The following is a 16,896-nucleotide window of genomic DNA, read 5'->3' as shown; positions in this document are numbered from 1 at the left end:
GTGTTCTCCGTGACCATTAAAGAGTCCAAGCCAATCAACCTCAATGCAATTCTCCTTTCTATCTATTAGGATTGTATCTATCAACATGGTAAAAGTGGTTTCTCTGATGCTAATCCAGTAGCAGCATAGCCTCTGCTTTAAGGTAAATGTGATAACAGAAATTTTTAAAGTGTTGTCTGTGCTGCATAAGCTTATCCCAATGCACAAATGTCACAAATTTATTAACAGTAGTTTAGGGCAACAGTGGAGTACAGTCCCCATTGGAGTCCCAACATCTACAAGGATATTAATTTGCAGGACTAAATTGTGAACTTTTTCAAAACTATGCTGGCACTAATTTAATATTCCTGAACTTTAAACAATAAATATTTCAATGGGTTGACAATAAAACAAATTCTATGGACATTGTTCTGGATTGTATGCCAAAATAATATGGAGAATGACAACAAGGAACACAAAACCAGTTAAACCTTTTCCCACTTGGCTTCATTGTGGAATGGGCTTCCTGGCATAACCGATTCCCAGGGAGCCTGGATTTTCCTGGCATCAACAACAAAAACCGAAAGGAACCGCAGACATTTCAAAACCTCTTAGGCAATCCTCAAAATTTGCACGCCAGTCTCTGCTCAAATTGCATCTCTAGCTGCAAAGAGTTGTAGCAATGATAATTGCCTCATGGGTTTGATTCTAGCCTTGGGCAACTGTCTGTGTGGAGTTTGCACTTTTTCCCCATGTCTGTGTGGGTTTCCTCCAGGTGCTCCAGTTTCCTCCCACAGTCCAAAGATGTGTAGGTTAGATGGACTGGCCATGCTAAATTGCCAATCTTGTCCAGGGATGTGTATACTAGGTGGATTAGTCATGAGAAATGCAGGGTTACAGGGATAGCATGGAGGGAGTGGTCTGGTTTGAGGGGGTGGTGTGGACTCAATGAGCTAAATGTTCAACTTCCACACTGTAGGGATTCTATGATAAGATGGAATGGAACTTAAGCTGACACTTGGGCTGGGAGTTTGGTTTTAGCTGGAATTTTGCAGGAATCTTGTGCATCATTGTTGATGTTTGCAGTACAGTATTTCATTTTGGGATCAACATGAGGACATTGTTCTCTCCCTGCTATTTTCTCTGCTCTGTAAACCAAACAGACACATGAGAAATTCTTGATGCAAGATAATAAAGCAGCACAATTGTACTTACTAACGTGACAAAGACACTCTCACATTGATTTGGCAAGTTAACACTATTACTTTAAATGAGTGTAACTTCTTCACCTGCATTGGATATGTACACAGAAACAGGCCATTTGGCCCATCAGTTCATGTTTGGGCTAGCCTCCACTCCAGCATCCTCCCCTATTTTCACCTAAATCTACTATAACACTTTGTGGAAACAACCCTCTTCTGTATTTCCCATTCAATCTTTTGGTATCTATTTGACATTAATGGTCCCTAGTTATGCTCTTCCTCATAAGAGGAAACATTCTCTCTTTATTGACTCTATCAAAATCATTCTTCGTTTAAAAGACCTCTAATGAGTAATTTTTGGCTGTCTTTCTTCAAGTGAAATCAGACACAGCCTGTTAAATCCATTCCACACATTTCCAGTACCTTGTGAACCATCTCTGGACATTTTTCCTGTGCCTCAATGTACATCTTACAAAATAGCAAACAGAATTAAGTCTGGTCTAACTAAGTTTCAGCACAGATGGTGCAGAATCTGACAGTTCCAGCCTTCAAGAAATAAAACCTGACATTTGGTTTGCTTTATCTTCCACAGTCGAGAGTGTGGTGCTGAAAAAGCACAGCAGGCAAGGCCGCATCCGAGGAGCAGGAGAACCAATGTTTCGGCCATTAGCCCTTCATCAGGAATGAGGCTTATGGGCCGGGGGGCGCTGAGAGATAAACGGGAGGAGGGGTGGTATTGGGAGGAAGATAACTGAGAAAGCAATAGATAGATGAAGGTGAGGGAGAAGGTGATAGGTCGGGGTTGCAGTGGAGCGGATAGATGGGGAAGGTCTTACACAATAAGTACAATTGTGCTGCTTTATAGTCTTATATCAAGAATTTCTCATGTGTCTGTGTGGTTTACAGAGCAGAGAAAATAGCACGAAGAGAACAATGTTCTCATGTTTAAGGGTTCCCAAAATGAAATACTGCAAACATCAACGGTGATGCATAAGATTCCTGCAAAATTCCAGTGAAAACCAAACTCCCAGCCCAAGTACCAGCTTCCATTCCATCTTATCGTATAATCCTTACAGTGTGGAAATAGGACATTATCTCACACAGCCTTGCCAACCTGTGACTTAAGTACTTACCTGCGATGAGCTATAGTTGAAGATATTGTTGGCAATATATTTTTTAAAGATGTTTCACTTTAAAACAGAATTACTCTTGAGGATTTAGGCAATTCTGGCAATGCCACATTTAGAACTCATCTCCAGCTTTTCTGACTGTTTTTAAAGCAAAGATAAATAGAGGTTTGAACAGTAAAGGAATTAAGGATTATAGTGAGGGGGTGGGTAAGTGGACCTGAATCCACAAGAAGATGAGCCATGATTTTATTGAATGGCAGAGCAGGCTCTGTGAGCCAGATGGCCTACTCCTCCTCCTATTTCTTGCGCTCTTATTTGCTTTCTATTCAAAATACATGCAGCAAAAGACAAGTAACGCTGGTCCTTCTTCTGGAACTACTTGTTTATATAACTGAGTGGATCACTGGACACCAGGAATGTCAACCAGTGAGGGTGGAACTGGAATTTTGTGTAGGATGTGCTAGGCAAGAGGTTTTTATAGATTCCTTCTTTCTGAATAACACGAGTAATACCTGTGTTGATACTCTTGAGCTGACTACTTTTGTGATGGTCATTTTCAAAATATGTTAAAAATTAGGAATTTGGATCCAGTGCACTTAATAATTTTCAGATAACATCAATGGCAATCATTTCTACCTTTATATGGAAGTGTTTTGCTTTGCTATTCACCAACTTAAATTGGTCCTCAATGGTATATATCCCCAGAGTAAATTACAATACCTTTGCAATAAACTGCAGGCCAACAATAACAACTTGTACTTCTCCAGTAACATTAGCATAATAAAACTTCTCAAAATACTTCACAGCAGCATTATGAAGCAAGACTCAACAACAAGTCACATTAGATGCTTTTAGGGCCAACAGCCAAACGCTTGATCAAAGATTTGGGGTTTAAGAGAAGTCTTAAACAAGGAATAATATGGATCACCTGGGATTATCATTATCCTTAATACAGTGTCATAAATAGTGATTTTCTTGGTTTTAAGCTACTTTGATATTTTAGTACATCAAAGTTGAAAATCCCAGTAATCCATTAATTAGGATTACGCACTTCTGCTAGCATTACACTTGCTTTTGATATCAACAAGTAAGGAGAATGTTGTTAATTGGCTGAGGTGCATGATTCTTGTTTTTTGAATTCTGTGCTGTACCAAGACTGGAAAAAGGAGTTATTAACCTCAATGAGAAAAGAGAAAAAACATTGCAAGAGAAACCTTCAAGTAGGAAATAAAATGGTGAGTATGAAAGGAATGTTAAAAAGGAAATAATTATGAGTGAGAAAGAAAAACTGGTGTGTTCAATACCTAAGCCGTATATTTCACAATGTAGACTGTTAGTAAAAAGAATGCCCAATTCTGACCAGGTAAAAGTACGATTTGCAGCACAAGTACTGATGCTTACACTTACCGGAAAGAGTACGATGGGTACAGTGAGGGTTACCGCAATCAGCACAGCCACACGGACACACAAAATTAGTGTATCGAAAGGGTCAATCCTACTGTATGTATGCAGCATCTCTGGCTCAACTCTGTCTGTAATGAAGAAAGGGAATATCACATCAACTGTAGATGATAGGAGTAGAAATATCTGATTATGAACATCATATCAATGTTAATAGGAAGAGTGCCTTTGGTCTTCTTTGTTAATGTGCTCAGCAGCCTTTAATAAAGCAGATAATATGCAGGAAAAATAAAGTTGCATTTATTTTGTTTTTTTTTACATCAGTAAGTGCGTTACAGCCAATAAAATACCACAGTGATGTAGGAAATACTAATTTGTACATAACAAGGTCCCATAAACAGATTGTCTATTTTAGTAAAATAAAAGCAAATGTAAAACAAAATCAAAAAATCCTGGTAAGACTGAACAAGTCTGGCAGATTCTGTGAAGGGAAAACCAGAGTAACATTTCAAGTTAAAACAACTCTTCTGCACAACTACTTTCATGATGTTTGGGAGAACAAGCCTGTCCTTAGAATCAAAGAAAGTTTATGGCACAGAAAAAGGCCATTTGGCCCATCAGTCTGTGCCATCCACAAAACAAGCCACTCAGTCAAATCCCATTTTACAGCACTTTGTCCACAGTTTTTTTTTAATGTCACCTCCGAACATAGAACAAAACAGTGCAGTATGATGTTGTGTCGACCTGTGAAGCCAATCTGAAGCCCATCTAACCTACACTACTCCATTATTATCCATATATTTATCCAATGATCATTTACATGGCCTTAAAGTTGGCGAGTCAACTACTGTTGCAGGCAAGCATTCCACTCCCTTACTACTCTCTGAATAAAGAGAGTACCTCTGACATCTGTCCTATATCTATCACCCCTCAATTTAAAGCTATATCCTCTCATGCTAGCCATCACCATCCAAGGAAAAAGGCTCCAAATGTCCAACCTACCTAATTCTCTGATCATCTTGAATGTTTCTATTAAGTCACCTCTTAACCTTCCCTCTAACAAAAAGAGCCTCAATTCCTCAGCCTTTCCTCATAAGACCTTCCTTCCATACCAGGCAACATCCTGGTAAATTTCCTTTGCATCCTTTCCAATGCTTCCATATCCTTCCTATAATGCAGCGACCAGAACAGTACACAATACTCCAAGTGCAGCCGCACCAGAATTTTGTGCAACTGCAGCATGGTCTTATGGCTCCGAAACTCAATCCATCTACCCATAAAAGCTAACACACTGTACGTCTTCTTAACAACCCGATCAATCTGGTGGCGACTTTCAGGGATCTATGCACATGGACACTGAGATCTCTCTGCTCATCTACACTACCAAGAATCTTTCTATTAGCCCAGTACTCTATATTCCTGTTACTCCTTTCAAAGTGAATCACCTTACACTTTTTCACATTGAACTCCATTTGGCATCTCTTAGCCCAGCTTATCTATGTCTGTTTGTAACCTGGCAAAAGGAACTATTAACCTCAATGAGGAGCTATTAAACTCAACTTGCACTATCCACAACTCCACCAACTTTAATGTCATCTGCAAATTCACTAACCCAGCCTTCTACGTCCTCGTCCAGGTTATTTATAAAAAATGGCAAACAACAGTGGACGCAAAACAGATCCTTGCGGCACACCACTAGTAACTGAACTTCAGGATTTCCCATAGACCACCACCCTCTGTCTTCTTACAGCCAATTTCTGATCCAAACTGCCCTCAATCACCCTCCATCCCATGCCTCTGTATTTTCTGCAATAGCCTACCATGGGGAACCTTATCAAACACTTTACTGAAATCCATATACACCACATCAACCACTTTACCCTCATCCACCTGGTTGGTCACCTTCTCAAAGAACTGAATAATGTTTGTGAGGCATGACCTACTCTTCACAAAACTGTGCTGACTATCCCTAATCAAATTATTCCTTTCTGGATGCTTATAAATCCTATCTCATAACTTTTTCAAATACTTTACCCACAACCAAAGTAAGGCTCACTTGTCTATAGTTACCAGAATTGTCTCTACTCCTCTTCTTGAACAAGGGAACAACATTTGCTATCATCCAGTCTTCTGGCATAATTCTTGTAGACAATGACGACATAAAGATCAAAGCCAAAGGCTCTGCAATCTCCTCCCTAGCTTCCCAGAGAATCCTAGAATGAATCCCATCCAGCTGAGGGGACTGAACTACTTGCACATTTTCTAGAATTGCTAACACCTTCTCCTTATGAACCACAATCCTATCTAGTTTAGCCTGTATCTCAGTATTCTCCTTGACAACATTGTCTTTTTCCTGTGTGAATACTGACGAAAAATATTCACTTAGCATCTCTCCAATCTCTTTGGACTCCACATACAACTTCCCACTACTGTCCTTGACAAGCCCTAATCTTACTCTCATCATTCTTTTACTCCTGACATACCTACAGAAGGCTTTAGGGTTTTCCTTGATCCTACCTGCCAAAGACTTCTCATTTCCCCTCCTGGCTCTTCTTAGCTCTCTCTTTAGGTTCATCCTGGCTAACTTGTAACACTCAAATGCCCTAACTGAGCCTTCACGTCTCATTTTTACATAAGCCTCTTTCTTCCTCTTAACAAGAGCTTCAACTTCTTTAGTAAACCACGGTTCCCTCTCTTGACCACTTCCTCCCCGCCTAACAGGTATATACTTACCAAGGACATGCAGTAGTTTGAATAAGCTCCACATTTCAATTGTGCCCATCCCTGCAGTTTTCTTCCCCATCCTATGCATCCTAAATCTTGCCTAATTGTATCATAATTGCCTTTCCCCAGCTATAGGGATGCAAGGCCTCAGTTTAACATCGGATCTTTAAGACTGTTCTTAATGCACAGGGTGGTGCTCCCTTGATGGAAGCCTCAGGTTGAATCAGGTGTTCAAATTGCTGAAGTGTGACCCTGAACCAGAGGCAAGATGCCACCAAATCGGCCACAGCTGGCACTGTGTAAATGACATGTGTGAAGCAAGCATTAAAAGATTATGCACTTTTGTAACATCAAATTTGGAACTGTAGTGATTGGGAAGAGGTCAGCCAACTGGAATATGAGTTCCCTGATTGGGGCTGTTAACCTGGTTCAATCAGGAAGCCCTGGCTGACAGATATAAAAGGAGTGTCAGAGATGCTGACTCTCTGGAAGTTGACTCTGTGTGAGGCAATACTAAAGTCAAGGACTGTTCATGTGTAAATAAAGGGTGACTTGGTTGCAGATCCTGGCCTGTTTGGAATTATTTCAGGTACCAACTCAAAATATTAAATGGTACAGCTTCACTGTCAAATGTAACCATTTTCCCACATTAATATTTATCCCCAAACTTCCTATACATTCTTATGAGTTCTCCAGTAGCTGGGAGAGTAAGATGTTGTTGGTAATCGAATTTTCATAGTTACACTCGATGTGATTCTTAAACTGACTCACAGAAAAGACCTAATTATTTTCTTCGTACCTTTTAAGCCAAAATGTCTCATTTCCATTTGCTGGTTCATTTGGTTGTCAAGAACTAGCAGAAATCAGCAAATTTAATGCAATGAGTTAGCAGGTAATAAACAACCATTAACTAAAATCTAGTGCAAGTGAGAGGGCACAGAATTCAACTGTCATAGAGTTAGAATCAAAAGAAGGCAAGAAGGGGAAAGAAAATAAAAGTACTGTGGATGCTGGAAATCTGAAACAAATGTAGAAGATGTTTGAGAAACCTTGGTCAGGTAGAATCAGTGGAGAGAGAAACAGAGTTAACGTTTCAAGTTTGATATGATTTTTTCAGAACTCAGAGCTCTTCAGAATGGGCAAGAGATTGGTACCTCTATTGGTAGATGACTATCCTGATATTCACGGTTAATTGAGGACCCCTTGTGGGTGCTTGTTCATAAATCCTTGAAGGTGACAGGACAGGTTAACAGGGTAGAACATTGAACACTACAGCACAGGAACAGGCCTTTCAGCCCTCCAAGCCTGTACCGATCAGGTTCTTCTATCTAAACCTGCTGCCTATTTTCTAAGGATACAGATCCCTTTGCTCCCTGCCCATTTATGTATCTGTCTCAATACATCTTAAATGATGTTATCGTTTCTGCCCCACCACCTCTGCTGGCAATGCATTCCAGGCACCCACCACCCTCTGCATTAAGAACATACATCTCCCCTAAACCTTTCCCCTCACACTTTGAACTCGTGACCCCGAGTAATTGAGTCCTCTACTCTGGAAAAAGTTTCTTGCTATGCACCCTGCCTACACCTCTCATGATTGTGTAGGCCTCAATCAGGTCCCCCCCCAAACTTTTTCTTTCCAATGAAAATACTTCTAATTTACGCAACGTCTCCTCATAGTTAGCACCCTCCATAGCAGGCAACATCCTGGTGAACCTCCTCTGCACCTTCTCCAAAGCATCCACATCCTCTTGGTAATGTGGCGACCAGAACTGTTAGAAAGGCCTATGGAATGCTTGCCTTTATCAGTCATGGCAGAGGTTATGAGACCAATGAGGTGATATTGGAGCCATACAGAACTTTGGTTAGGCCACAGCTGGAGTACTGTATGCAATTCTGGTCATTGCAGTGTAGGAAGGATGTGATTGCACTGGAGGGGGAGCAGAGGAAATTTACCAGGAAGTTGTTTGGAATGGAGGAGAGGCTGGAAAAGCTCAGGATGTTTTCTTTGGAGCAGAGGTGTTGAGGCGGAGAGACCTGATAGAGGTGTATAGGATTATGAGGGGCATGGATAGAGTGAATAGAAAACAGCTATTCTCCTTTGTTGAAGAGTCAACAAGAAGCCACAATTTTAAAGTGAAAGGCAGGAGATTTAAGAGGGAAATTGAGGTAAAGGTCTTTCATCCAGAGGGTGATGGGGGTCTGGAATGTACCATCTAGGAGGGTAGCTGAGGCAGGAAACCTTTAAAATGTAACATTCAAGGTTATGGGTCTGGTGTGGGAATGTGGAACTAGTGTAGATAGCAATGTATTTTTGGTGGTACAGACTCAATGGGCTGAAGGGCCTTTTCTGTACTGTATGATTCTGTGCACACCATGATCAGGTGACAGAATAAGAGTCTAGCAGTACAGGACACAACCACACTTTTTGGGAATGAACCCCAAATATGTAGAAATGAGAAGGTAAAGGTTTCACTGGATCTCAAATCCGATGGAGATGAATATAGTTGATAAATGCACTGAGATTGGAACAAATCCCTTTGCACAAAATGACAAGCCAGTCTTGTGAAATGCTCAGACTTGAATTGTCAATGGTCTCAAATTTCAACATGTCTTATGCTGCTGAAATAAATTATTTTGGCAGGAGATATCATTTTGTATGCCTCTATTTAGCTACTGGTTTGGATGTCAAAGTGTGTTAGGAATACAGGTGCAGAAGTTCTCACCTAGTTGCTACAGTTCCTCATTCCTTATGAACCTATGCTAACATAACCTGACTGCTAAAATGAATAGTCAGGTACTGCATGGTGGATTTGTTGAAGAGAAACACAGAAACTGCTATGTCTATCTCCTTGTCCCTGACTCAAAATCACACACACAGCTTTGGTGAACTACATTTAGTCTTCTGGAGTCATTGATAGTCTGAACCACCAAGGGGCCAGTGCTGAAATAAAAGGGCTGTGGGATAAAGAAAGATCTGTAAAACAGGAAGCTGGTGAGTCCAGAAACATTTCTGAGGAAAATAGGAAAATTCTTATGTAAGGGACGTGATATAGAGTTCACAGAACCTAGGCCATTGTCTTAATATCATGTCATATTAAATATGTTTTTTTCAAATTTAAGTTTACTTTAAAAATAGCAAATGCAAATACACAAGGAATACATAATTAAATACTGAGGAATTCACATGCTTCCCAATATTGACAGTGAAAATGCATAAAGATCAGTGGAATACAAATCTGTTTTTTAAAGATGATGGTCTAATAATCGATCGCTGTCAGGGATTGATTAACTCAGTAGGCTAGCTTATTTAAAATAGTAAAACACATGATAAGTCATAAACCAGATATTACAGCAAACCATTTGGGTGTGTGAGCATGCGTGCGTGTATGTGAACAGACTAACTATCAGGTGAACCTGCAATATTGTGTACCACAGCACATGGTGAATTCTCTTAAAAGCAAGGTACAGATGCAACAAAATCTGAAAAGGCTGTGGTGGAAATCTGTACAATGCTGGTAAGAACGCTGTTAATATTGTATCTAATTTTAATCAGGGTATTTATGAGAAGATCAGTTTAAATAGAGGTCATAGGGTCATACATCATGGAAATAGACCCAAGTCTAGGTAAACAGGAAAGGATGATGAGAAAACCATCAATAAGGCTTCTTTATTGTAATTAAGTTCACGCTAATATCTTGTATAGTTACTACATACTTTTGTACATAATGTGGAATATAATTGAGCAAAAGTGCACATTTTTAAACTCACCATAAAATGTCAAGTATCCAAACAGTGCAGCGAGAAAATACATGAGGTACATAACCAGAATAGAGATGTTCGACACATGCTGCATTTTTTTCTTGGAGGGGCTGAAATACAAGTTTTACGTGTCAGACATAAAACACCAAAAAGCTGCTGGAATTCTCATTAAAGAACAAAATTCCACATATCCCCTCACTAGACATTGGAAATTACAACTTTAGGTCTGCTGAAGATAGCTTTTTATGTTCAGCTATAAATGCTCTGAACATTTTATTTTCCTGAGAGTTGATTCACACTGACACATGTTTGCTCACAATTGTATAGCCTGGAGACGTAACTAAGGATCCCCAGGGTGATCGGAATCAGATATTTGTGCCTTTCATCTCTCCAAATAAGCCATCAATTGGAGACATATTTGGGATAAGCTACAAGGCTTCACAATGATATAAATAGACAATAAGCAGTTAGATCCAAACTGACTTAATGCCAACACTGCAACCCATCTTCACATAATGATACAAAATAAGGAACACACTATGTTGTTCAACCTGTATGGATAGTCTCCCTTGATTAGGGAAATGATTTCTAATTACCACTACTGCATTTCCAAATATTTCATTATACAATCCCTACAGTGTGGAACCAGGCCATTCAGCCCATCAAACAGCCAAAGAGTATCCCATTCAGATTCACCCCCGCAACACCATCTCAGTAACCCTGCATTTCCCTTCGTCCACCTAGCCTGGACACTATGGGCAATTTAGTACAGCCAATCCACTTAATTTACACATTTTTGGACCATGGAAGGAAACTAGAGCACCCACAGGAAACAGGGCGAATGCACAAACTCTACACAGACAGTTGCCTGAAACTGGGATTGACCCCAGGTCCCTGGCGCTGTGAGGCAGCAGTGCTGACCACTGAGACACTGTGCCACTCAATGTTGGTGAAATCCATCTTTCTCTTCAAAAACATGACAGTCTGCACAGAATTCTACCTTAACAGATCTTCATCATCGGCATATATCCCAGTAATTGTCATTTATATTTTGTGATTTACAGTTCAAAAAAGAGGACTTGCAATGTTGCGAGTACAGATTACTCATTAAAATGCTGTGACATACCAAAATATTGTTTGTTTACAGTCTTTGAGAAGATGACATCAGAGTAAGCTGATTAGCACCTTAGCTCCCCACTGCCTTGCCCAAAACCACTATACTTTAAAGAAACCATGAGAAGTAACCCTTTTTACCCCAATATCGTTTGATGGAGATATCAAAAAATGGGAGTGATATATAAGTGCAATTTTAACTCACTCAAATGCATTATTCACACACAGATAGGATCAGGTCCGTAGTATTAATCTTTTCTCCTATCTCTCATTTTCTTTGAAAATTGATTAATTTTACTTTCGCTCTTCCAAATTAGGTTTGAAAATAGAACCTTGTTTCTTTTCCTGCGCCTCCCTCCTTTTAAGTGCCTCTGTTTTTTTGCCCATTTTCTATTAGAATTCTTAGGAAAAAGGAAGCTTTAGAATCTCTCTTTCTTTCCAGCCCCCTAACTCCAAGCTGTCGCTTAGTTTCTCCTTCCTCTGGCAATACATCCAGATGACAGACAAAGGCTTCTTGTCTGCTGGGTACCACCATTCTTTATGTTCCTCATCCCCTAAAGATCTTTATCCAGCTCAATCTTTAAGATTCTTCTGCACATCTGCAGGTAAGGTTCACTCCCCATGACAATTCCGAACCAGGGCATTCCATTTGCCTATGACTCTCTCCTCACTTAATTTAGTGGAGTGAGAGAATTGCTTGTTGACAAACGTACATTGGAAAAAGCCCAACCTGACATTGCTACGCCTGCAAAATCTCCTCACATGTGGGCAGAGTTCCCAACATTGGAGCCATGTTGGCATCACGGTAATGTCACTGGACTAATTAATCCAGAAGGTAAAAGATTTTGCTGCTCGTTGGATGCTGCCTGAACTGCTGTGCTCTTCCAGCACCACTAATCCAGTAATTAATCCAGAACTCAGGCTAATGTTATGGGGAAATGGGTTCAAATCCTACCATGGTATATAATAAAGTTTGCAATGAAAGGAAAAGTTAGTTGATTGTTGTATAAAGCCCATGTGGTTTGCTAATGCTCATTTAGAGAAGAACTCTTCCATCTTTACCTGGTCTACAGGTGATTCCATCTAGATTAGTGTAGTGCTGGAAAAGCACAGCAGATCAGGCAGTATCTGATTCCTGATTTTTGCCTGAAATGTCAATTTTCCTGCTCCTCAGATGCTGCCTGACCTGCTGTGCTTTTCCAGCACTAGTCTAATCTTGACTCTAATCTCCAGCATCTGCAGTACCCACTTTCACCTAGGTGATTCCATAGTGTGTAGTAAAATGTGAACTGCATTCTGGGAAATTATAGAAGGCAACTAATGCCAGCAACATCCACATCACATGAATGAATTCTAAATAACCCTGAGGAAATCCCACACTGGGCATGTGGCCACATGAATTAGGAGCTGAAGAAGGCCATTCAGCCATTGATAAACATGTGGCTGATTTCATAAGCACATTCCTCGTTACCTTCTATACAATTAGACTTCAATTGTTAGTCAAGAATCTATCTATCTCTGCTAACATTGAGACATCATTTCTAGACAATGGAAAAAGAGACGGATCATAAAATTTTCAATAATGACAGAACTCAAAGTGCACCCCTGTTGGTAGCTCAGCTCTCGAGAAATTGCATCCATTACACCAATTGAAAATCCCATGCATACATACTTTTTCAGCTCTGTGTAGATGGGCAATACCTCTGGATGACAGACAAAGGCAAAAGCCAAGATGGGAATGGTATATGCAGTCTGCAAATGAGAGAGACAGAACTTTGAATTTATTTAAACCAAACCACGAAAATGGGAGATAGATACTTGCAACATTAGATCCACCCCTATAGGCTCCAGCTTTGTTATTATTCCTCAATTGAAGAGATAGTTCAATTGAGGAATTATGATATTAAACATTGTGTTCTCTACTTTGCTGCAAACTATACAATGGGAGATCCCGTAGCATGTAGTTTAAAAGCAAAAGCCCTAATAAGTTAGAAGGTTTTCTATTAGCAAAGGACTTCAAATACGTTCAAAAGACAAATTCTGGAATGTCTCGTACTTCAATGCTTTGGATTACAGATTCAGAGGCCCAGATTTTCACTGTCTATTGTCTAGTTGGGGATAAGGCAGGAACAGGATACTGATTGTGGATGATCAGTCATGATCATAATGAATGGTGGTGCTGGCTCGAAGGGCCGAATGGCCTACTCTTGCACCTATTGTCTATTGAACTGGGCTTTTACAACTGACAGGTGGAAGTGATTGTCAGACTTTTATTCTTATTCCTGTTTCTAGCAATTTTTGCCAGTGCATAATAAAAGTTTACAAGCAGCTAGCCTGCAGACAACATTCCAGATCTTGCTAGTTCCATCATAGGTTGGCCAATGCAAACCGCTCCCGCTCCATCATGCAATTTTGATTGAATTGGGCCTCTCTGATTAGCGATGTAGTTCATGGCTTCTCAGAGGGGTCACAAAGGGAAGGTAAACGTAACTCTAAGAGGGGATAATTAAGGAACAGCCACCTGCTCCTGGAATTCTTTGGCTGGCAGGTCATTTGCTTTGAAATGGAAAAACAAAACATCTGCACCTTCATTTTAAAGGGACTTCAATTGCCTGAAGCTGTAATGACAGCTGAATATTTCAAATGCTTGGCTGATCTTCAAAGCAGTTCAACTGCTTAGCTTAGAAAAGAATTATATGTACAGTTTGTTTGAGTTAAGAGGTTACTAAAGGGTTGTCTATCTTTGATTTGATTCATGAAGAAATGTTTGCTTATTTTTATGACTAAATAACTGCTTGAGGGAATTTTGCTTCCAATGGTTGAGTTTTGGTTTTAGCATGTTGTGTGGCTGAGTGACAGTTTAACCTTTTCTCATGCCCATTTAAACGATTTCTTCTGCAGTGCGGGACATCATGGGCTAGTGGTATTATCACTAGATTATTAATCCAGAGACCCTAGTAATGATCTGGGGATCCATGGTAGGATTCAAACTTTTGAATCCTACCATGGCATATAGTAGAATTTGGACTCAATTAAAAATCTTGAATTAATAGTCTAATGAGGACCATGAAACCAGTGTCGATTGTCAGGGAAAAAAATCCATCTGATTCACCAATGCCCTTTAGGGAAGGTAATCTGTCATCCTCATTTGGTCTGGCCTACATGTGACTCTTAACTGCCCTCTGGGCCAATAAATGATTAGCCACTAGCCACCATCCTGTGAATGGATTTTCTTTTTGAAAACCTGCTACAGGAAGGATGTTGTTAAACTGGAGAGGGTTCAGAAAAGATTTACCAGGATGTTGCCAGGAATGGAAGGTTTAAGTGATAGGCTGGGATTTTTTCCACTGGAGATATAGGGGTGACCATATGGAGGTTTATAAAATCATGACTGGCATAGAAGGTGAATATAATGGTCTTTTCTCTAGGGTGGGGGAGTTCTAAACTAGGGAACCACATTTTTCAGGTGAGAGGAGAAAGATTTAAAAAGAACATGAGAGGCAACTTCTTTACACAGAGAGTGGTTCGGGTGTGGAATAAACTGTCAGTGGAAATGGTGGCTGCAGGTACAGTTACAGCATTTAAAAGACATTTGGATAAGGACATGAGTAGGAGAAGTTTGGAGCTATATGAGCCAAATGCAGACAATTCGGACTAGTTTAGTTTCGGAATATGGTTGGCTTGGACTAGTTGGATTGAAGGATCTGTTTCCATGCTGTATGACTCTATGACATGATTCCTGAGGTATGTCCAGAGTGAATGCTGATGTATGGAGGGGAAATGGGAACAATGAGAAGAAGCATGGATGGGGTGTGTTTGTGGGGAGGTGAGGGGTGGATAAGGTCTGACAGCCATGACTATAGCTGGATTGATGTCCTAGTAAATGGAAGCAAGTGTTTGTTTAACCTCATCACTTGCTTGCCTCCATCCCAGCCCCTCTTCCTTGGAATGATAATATGGAAGATGGCGGCCTCCTTAGAGTCAGAGCTAGATCACAACCTCAAAGTATTTTCCACTGGATCCTGCTGTTAAGTTACCTGAGAGTTCATGGTAAACAGCTGAGAGGTGCACTGTTCCTCAGCGACTTTGTGAACATCACTATTGTTGTAGCTGGTAATATTGCCATAGTTGACATTGTCCAGAAGGGAACTATTTGCATGGATGTTATTAAATGAGCAGGAAATCTGGAACTTCTTGTAGATCACCTGAAACAGCCACATAAAGATCAAAATTACTTTTGGCCATATTAACGTACAAACTCTTAGCACACTTGTAATGAATTTTTCAAATGCATTTTAAGAGAAGTGACTTTGATTAAGATAAGTTTGTGTATTTGAGTAACTCACTAAAATATTTGAGGCAAGAATTTGGCACAACAATGCCAACCCTATCAGGAAATAATTAAAACTCTCCACTAGATATCTACCATAAACCTCTACTCAGCATCCAAAAATGGAAGACAGATTTGCTCTGAACCAGCCAATAATTTTCCCCTTGATCAGTGAAACTAATCTCTCTGCTCCTTTGTGTCTTCAACTGCAATCTTTATGCAAATTGCTTGAGTTACACTCTTGCAAATTGAGACACCACCAGAGTTCTGTGTTTGACTTTCAGTTTACTGGAATAGTTGCAAATGCTTGAAGACATTAAACATTCCAGCATTGCTGGATTTATCACATTATATAATGTTATAAATTTATAACATTAAAAAAGACTTGCATTTATATAGCATGCACATAATCCTTGGACATTTCAATGCATTTTATGGCTATTGAAGTACTTTGGAAATTAGATTACTTTTGCAATTTGTACACAGCAAACGTCCAGAGACAGAAACATGATAATAGCAAGATAATATGCTTTTTTTTTATATCGATCGAGAGATAATATTGACCAGGCCACAATGGATAACTCCCCTGTTTTAGTTTGAAGTAGTATAATGGAATATTTATAATCACACAAGCAAACAGATGGGACTTGAAAGACAGCATCTCTGCAAGTGCTGTACCCCTTTCAGACTGCACTGGTGTGTCAGTCTTGATTTCAATCTAGAGTGGGACTTGAACTTGAAACTTTGTAACTCAGAGGTACAAGCACTTCCAACTGAACCACAGCTGATACAAGACAATAAACACACCAAAAACTCTCACTTTATATTTTAACAATAACTTGCAGCTGCAGAGGTTTTTGAGATTATGATCAATATTTTTTTAATGGGTATCTATAGAATTTACATCAAAGGCAACAAATGGAGTTGAGTTAGCAATCAGAAATGCCCAAAACCCGTTCCAAACCTCAGATTACCATTGTTTGTAGAATACAACTGTGCTAAATGCACTGTCTTTTCATCATTTATCCTCTGTAGAAGGAGCTTAGTTCTATTATCAAGCTACTGATGTTAGCATACTTACCACAATTAAAAAGAAAACCATGCAGCTCAAGGAGAAACCACTGGTATATCCCAGATAGCCTACAATTAAAAGATGCATAAAAACATTAACTTTTCAAGTGGTCCAAAAATATTCAATAGAACTCCCTCTGATATAGTTAAAATGAGAGTTGTATTGGGGAATTTTATTCATCTG

General features: G+C 39.7%; 1 protein-coding gene across 2 annotated transcripts in view; it reads right to left on the bottom strand.

The window, feature by feature from the left end:
- The window catches only part of slc38a3b (solute carrier family 38 member 3b), a 136,709-nt gene that overhangs the window by 27,152 nt on the left and 92,661 nt on the right, over nt 1-16,896 (bottom strand). For both annotated transcript variants that reach the window (XM_072581937.1, XM_072581936.1), the window contains exons 9-13: nt 16,723-16,781; nt 15,349-15,516; nt 12,984-13,063; nt 10,208-10,308; nt 3,719-3,843 (exon numbers count right to left, since the gene is read on the bottom strand). In XM_072581937.1, coding sequence (XP_072438038.1) covers nt 3,719-3,843; nt 10,208-10,308; nt 12,984-13,063; nt 15,349-15,516; nt 16,723-16,781 — 533 coding nt within the window. The remainder of the gene's footprint in view (nt 1-3,718; nt 3,844-10,207; nt 10,309-12,983; nt 13,064-15,348; nt 15,517-16,722; nt 16,782-16,896) is intronic.

Source organism: Chiloscyllium punctatum, chromosome 12, assembly GCF_047496795.1.
Source record: "Chiloscyllium punctatum isolate Juve2018m chromosome 12, sChiPun1.3, whole genome shotgun sequence".
Classification (NCBI taxonomy): Eukaryota; Metazoa; Chordata; class Chondrichthyes; order Orectolobiformes; family Hemiscylliidae; genus Chiloscyllium; species Chiloscyllium punctatum.
Note: the sequence above shows the minus strand (reverse complement) of the source record. Positions and strands in the feature narration are given on the sequence as shown.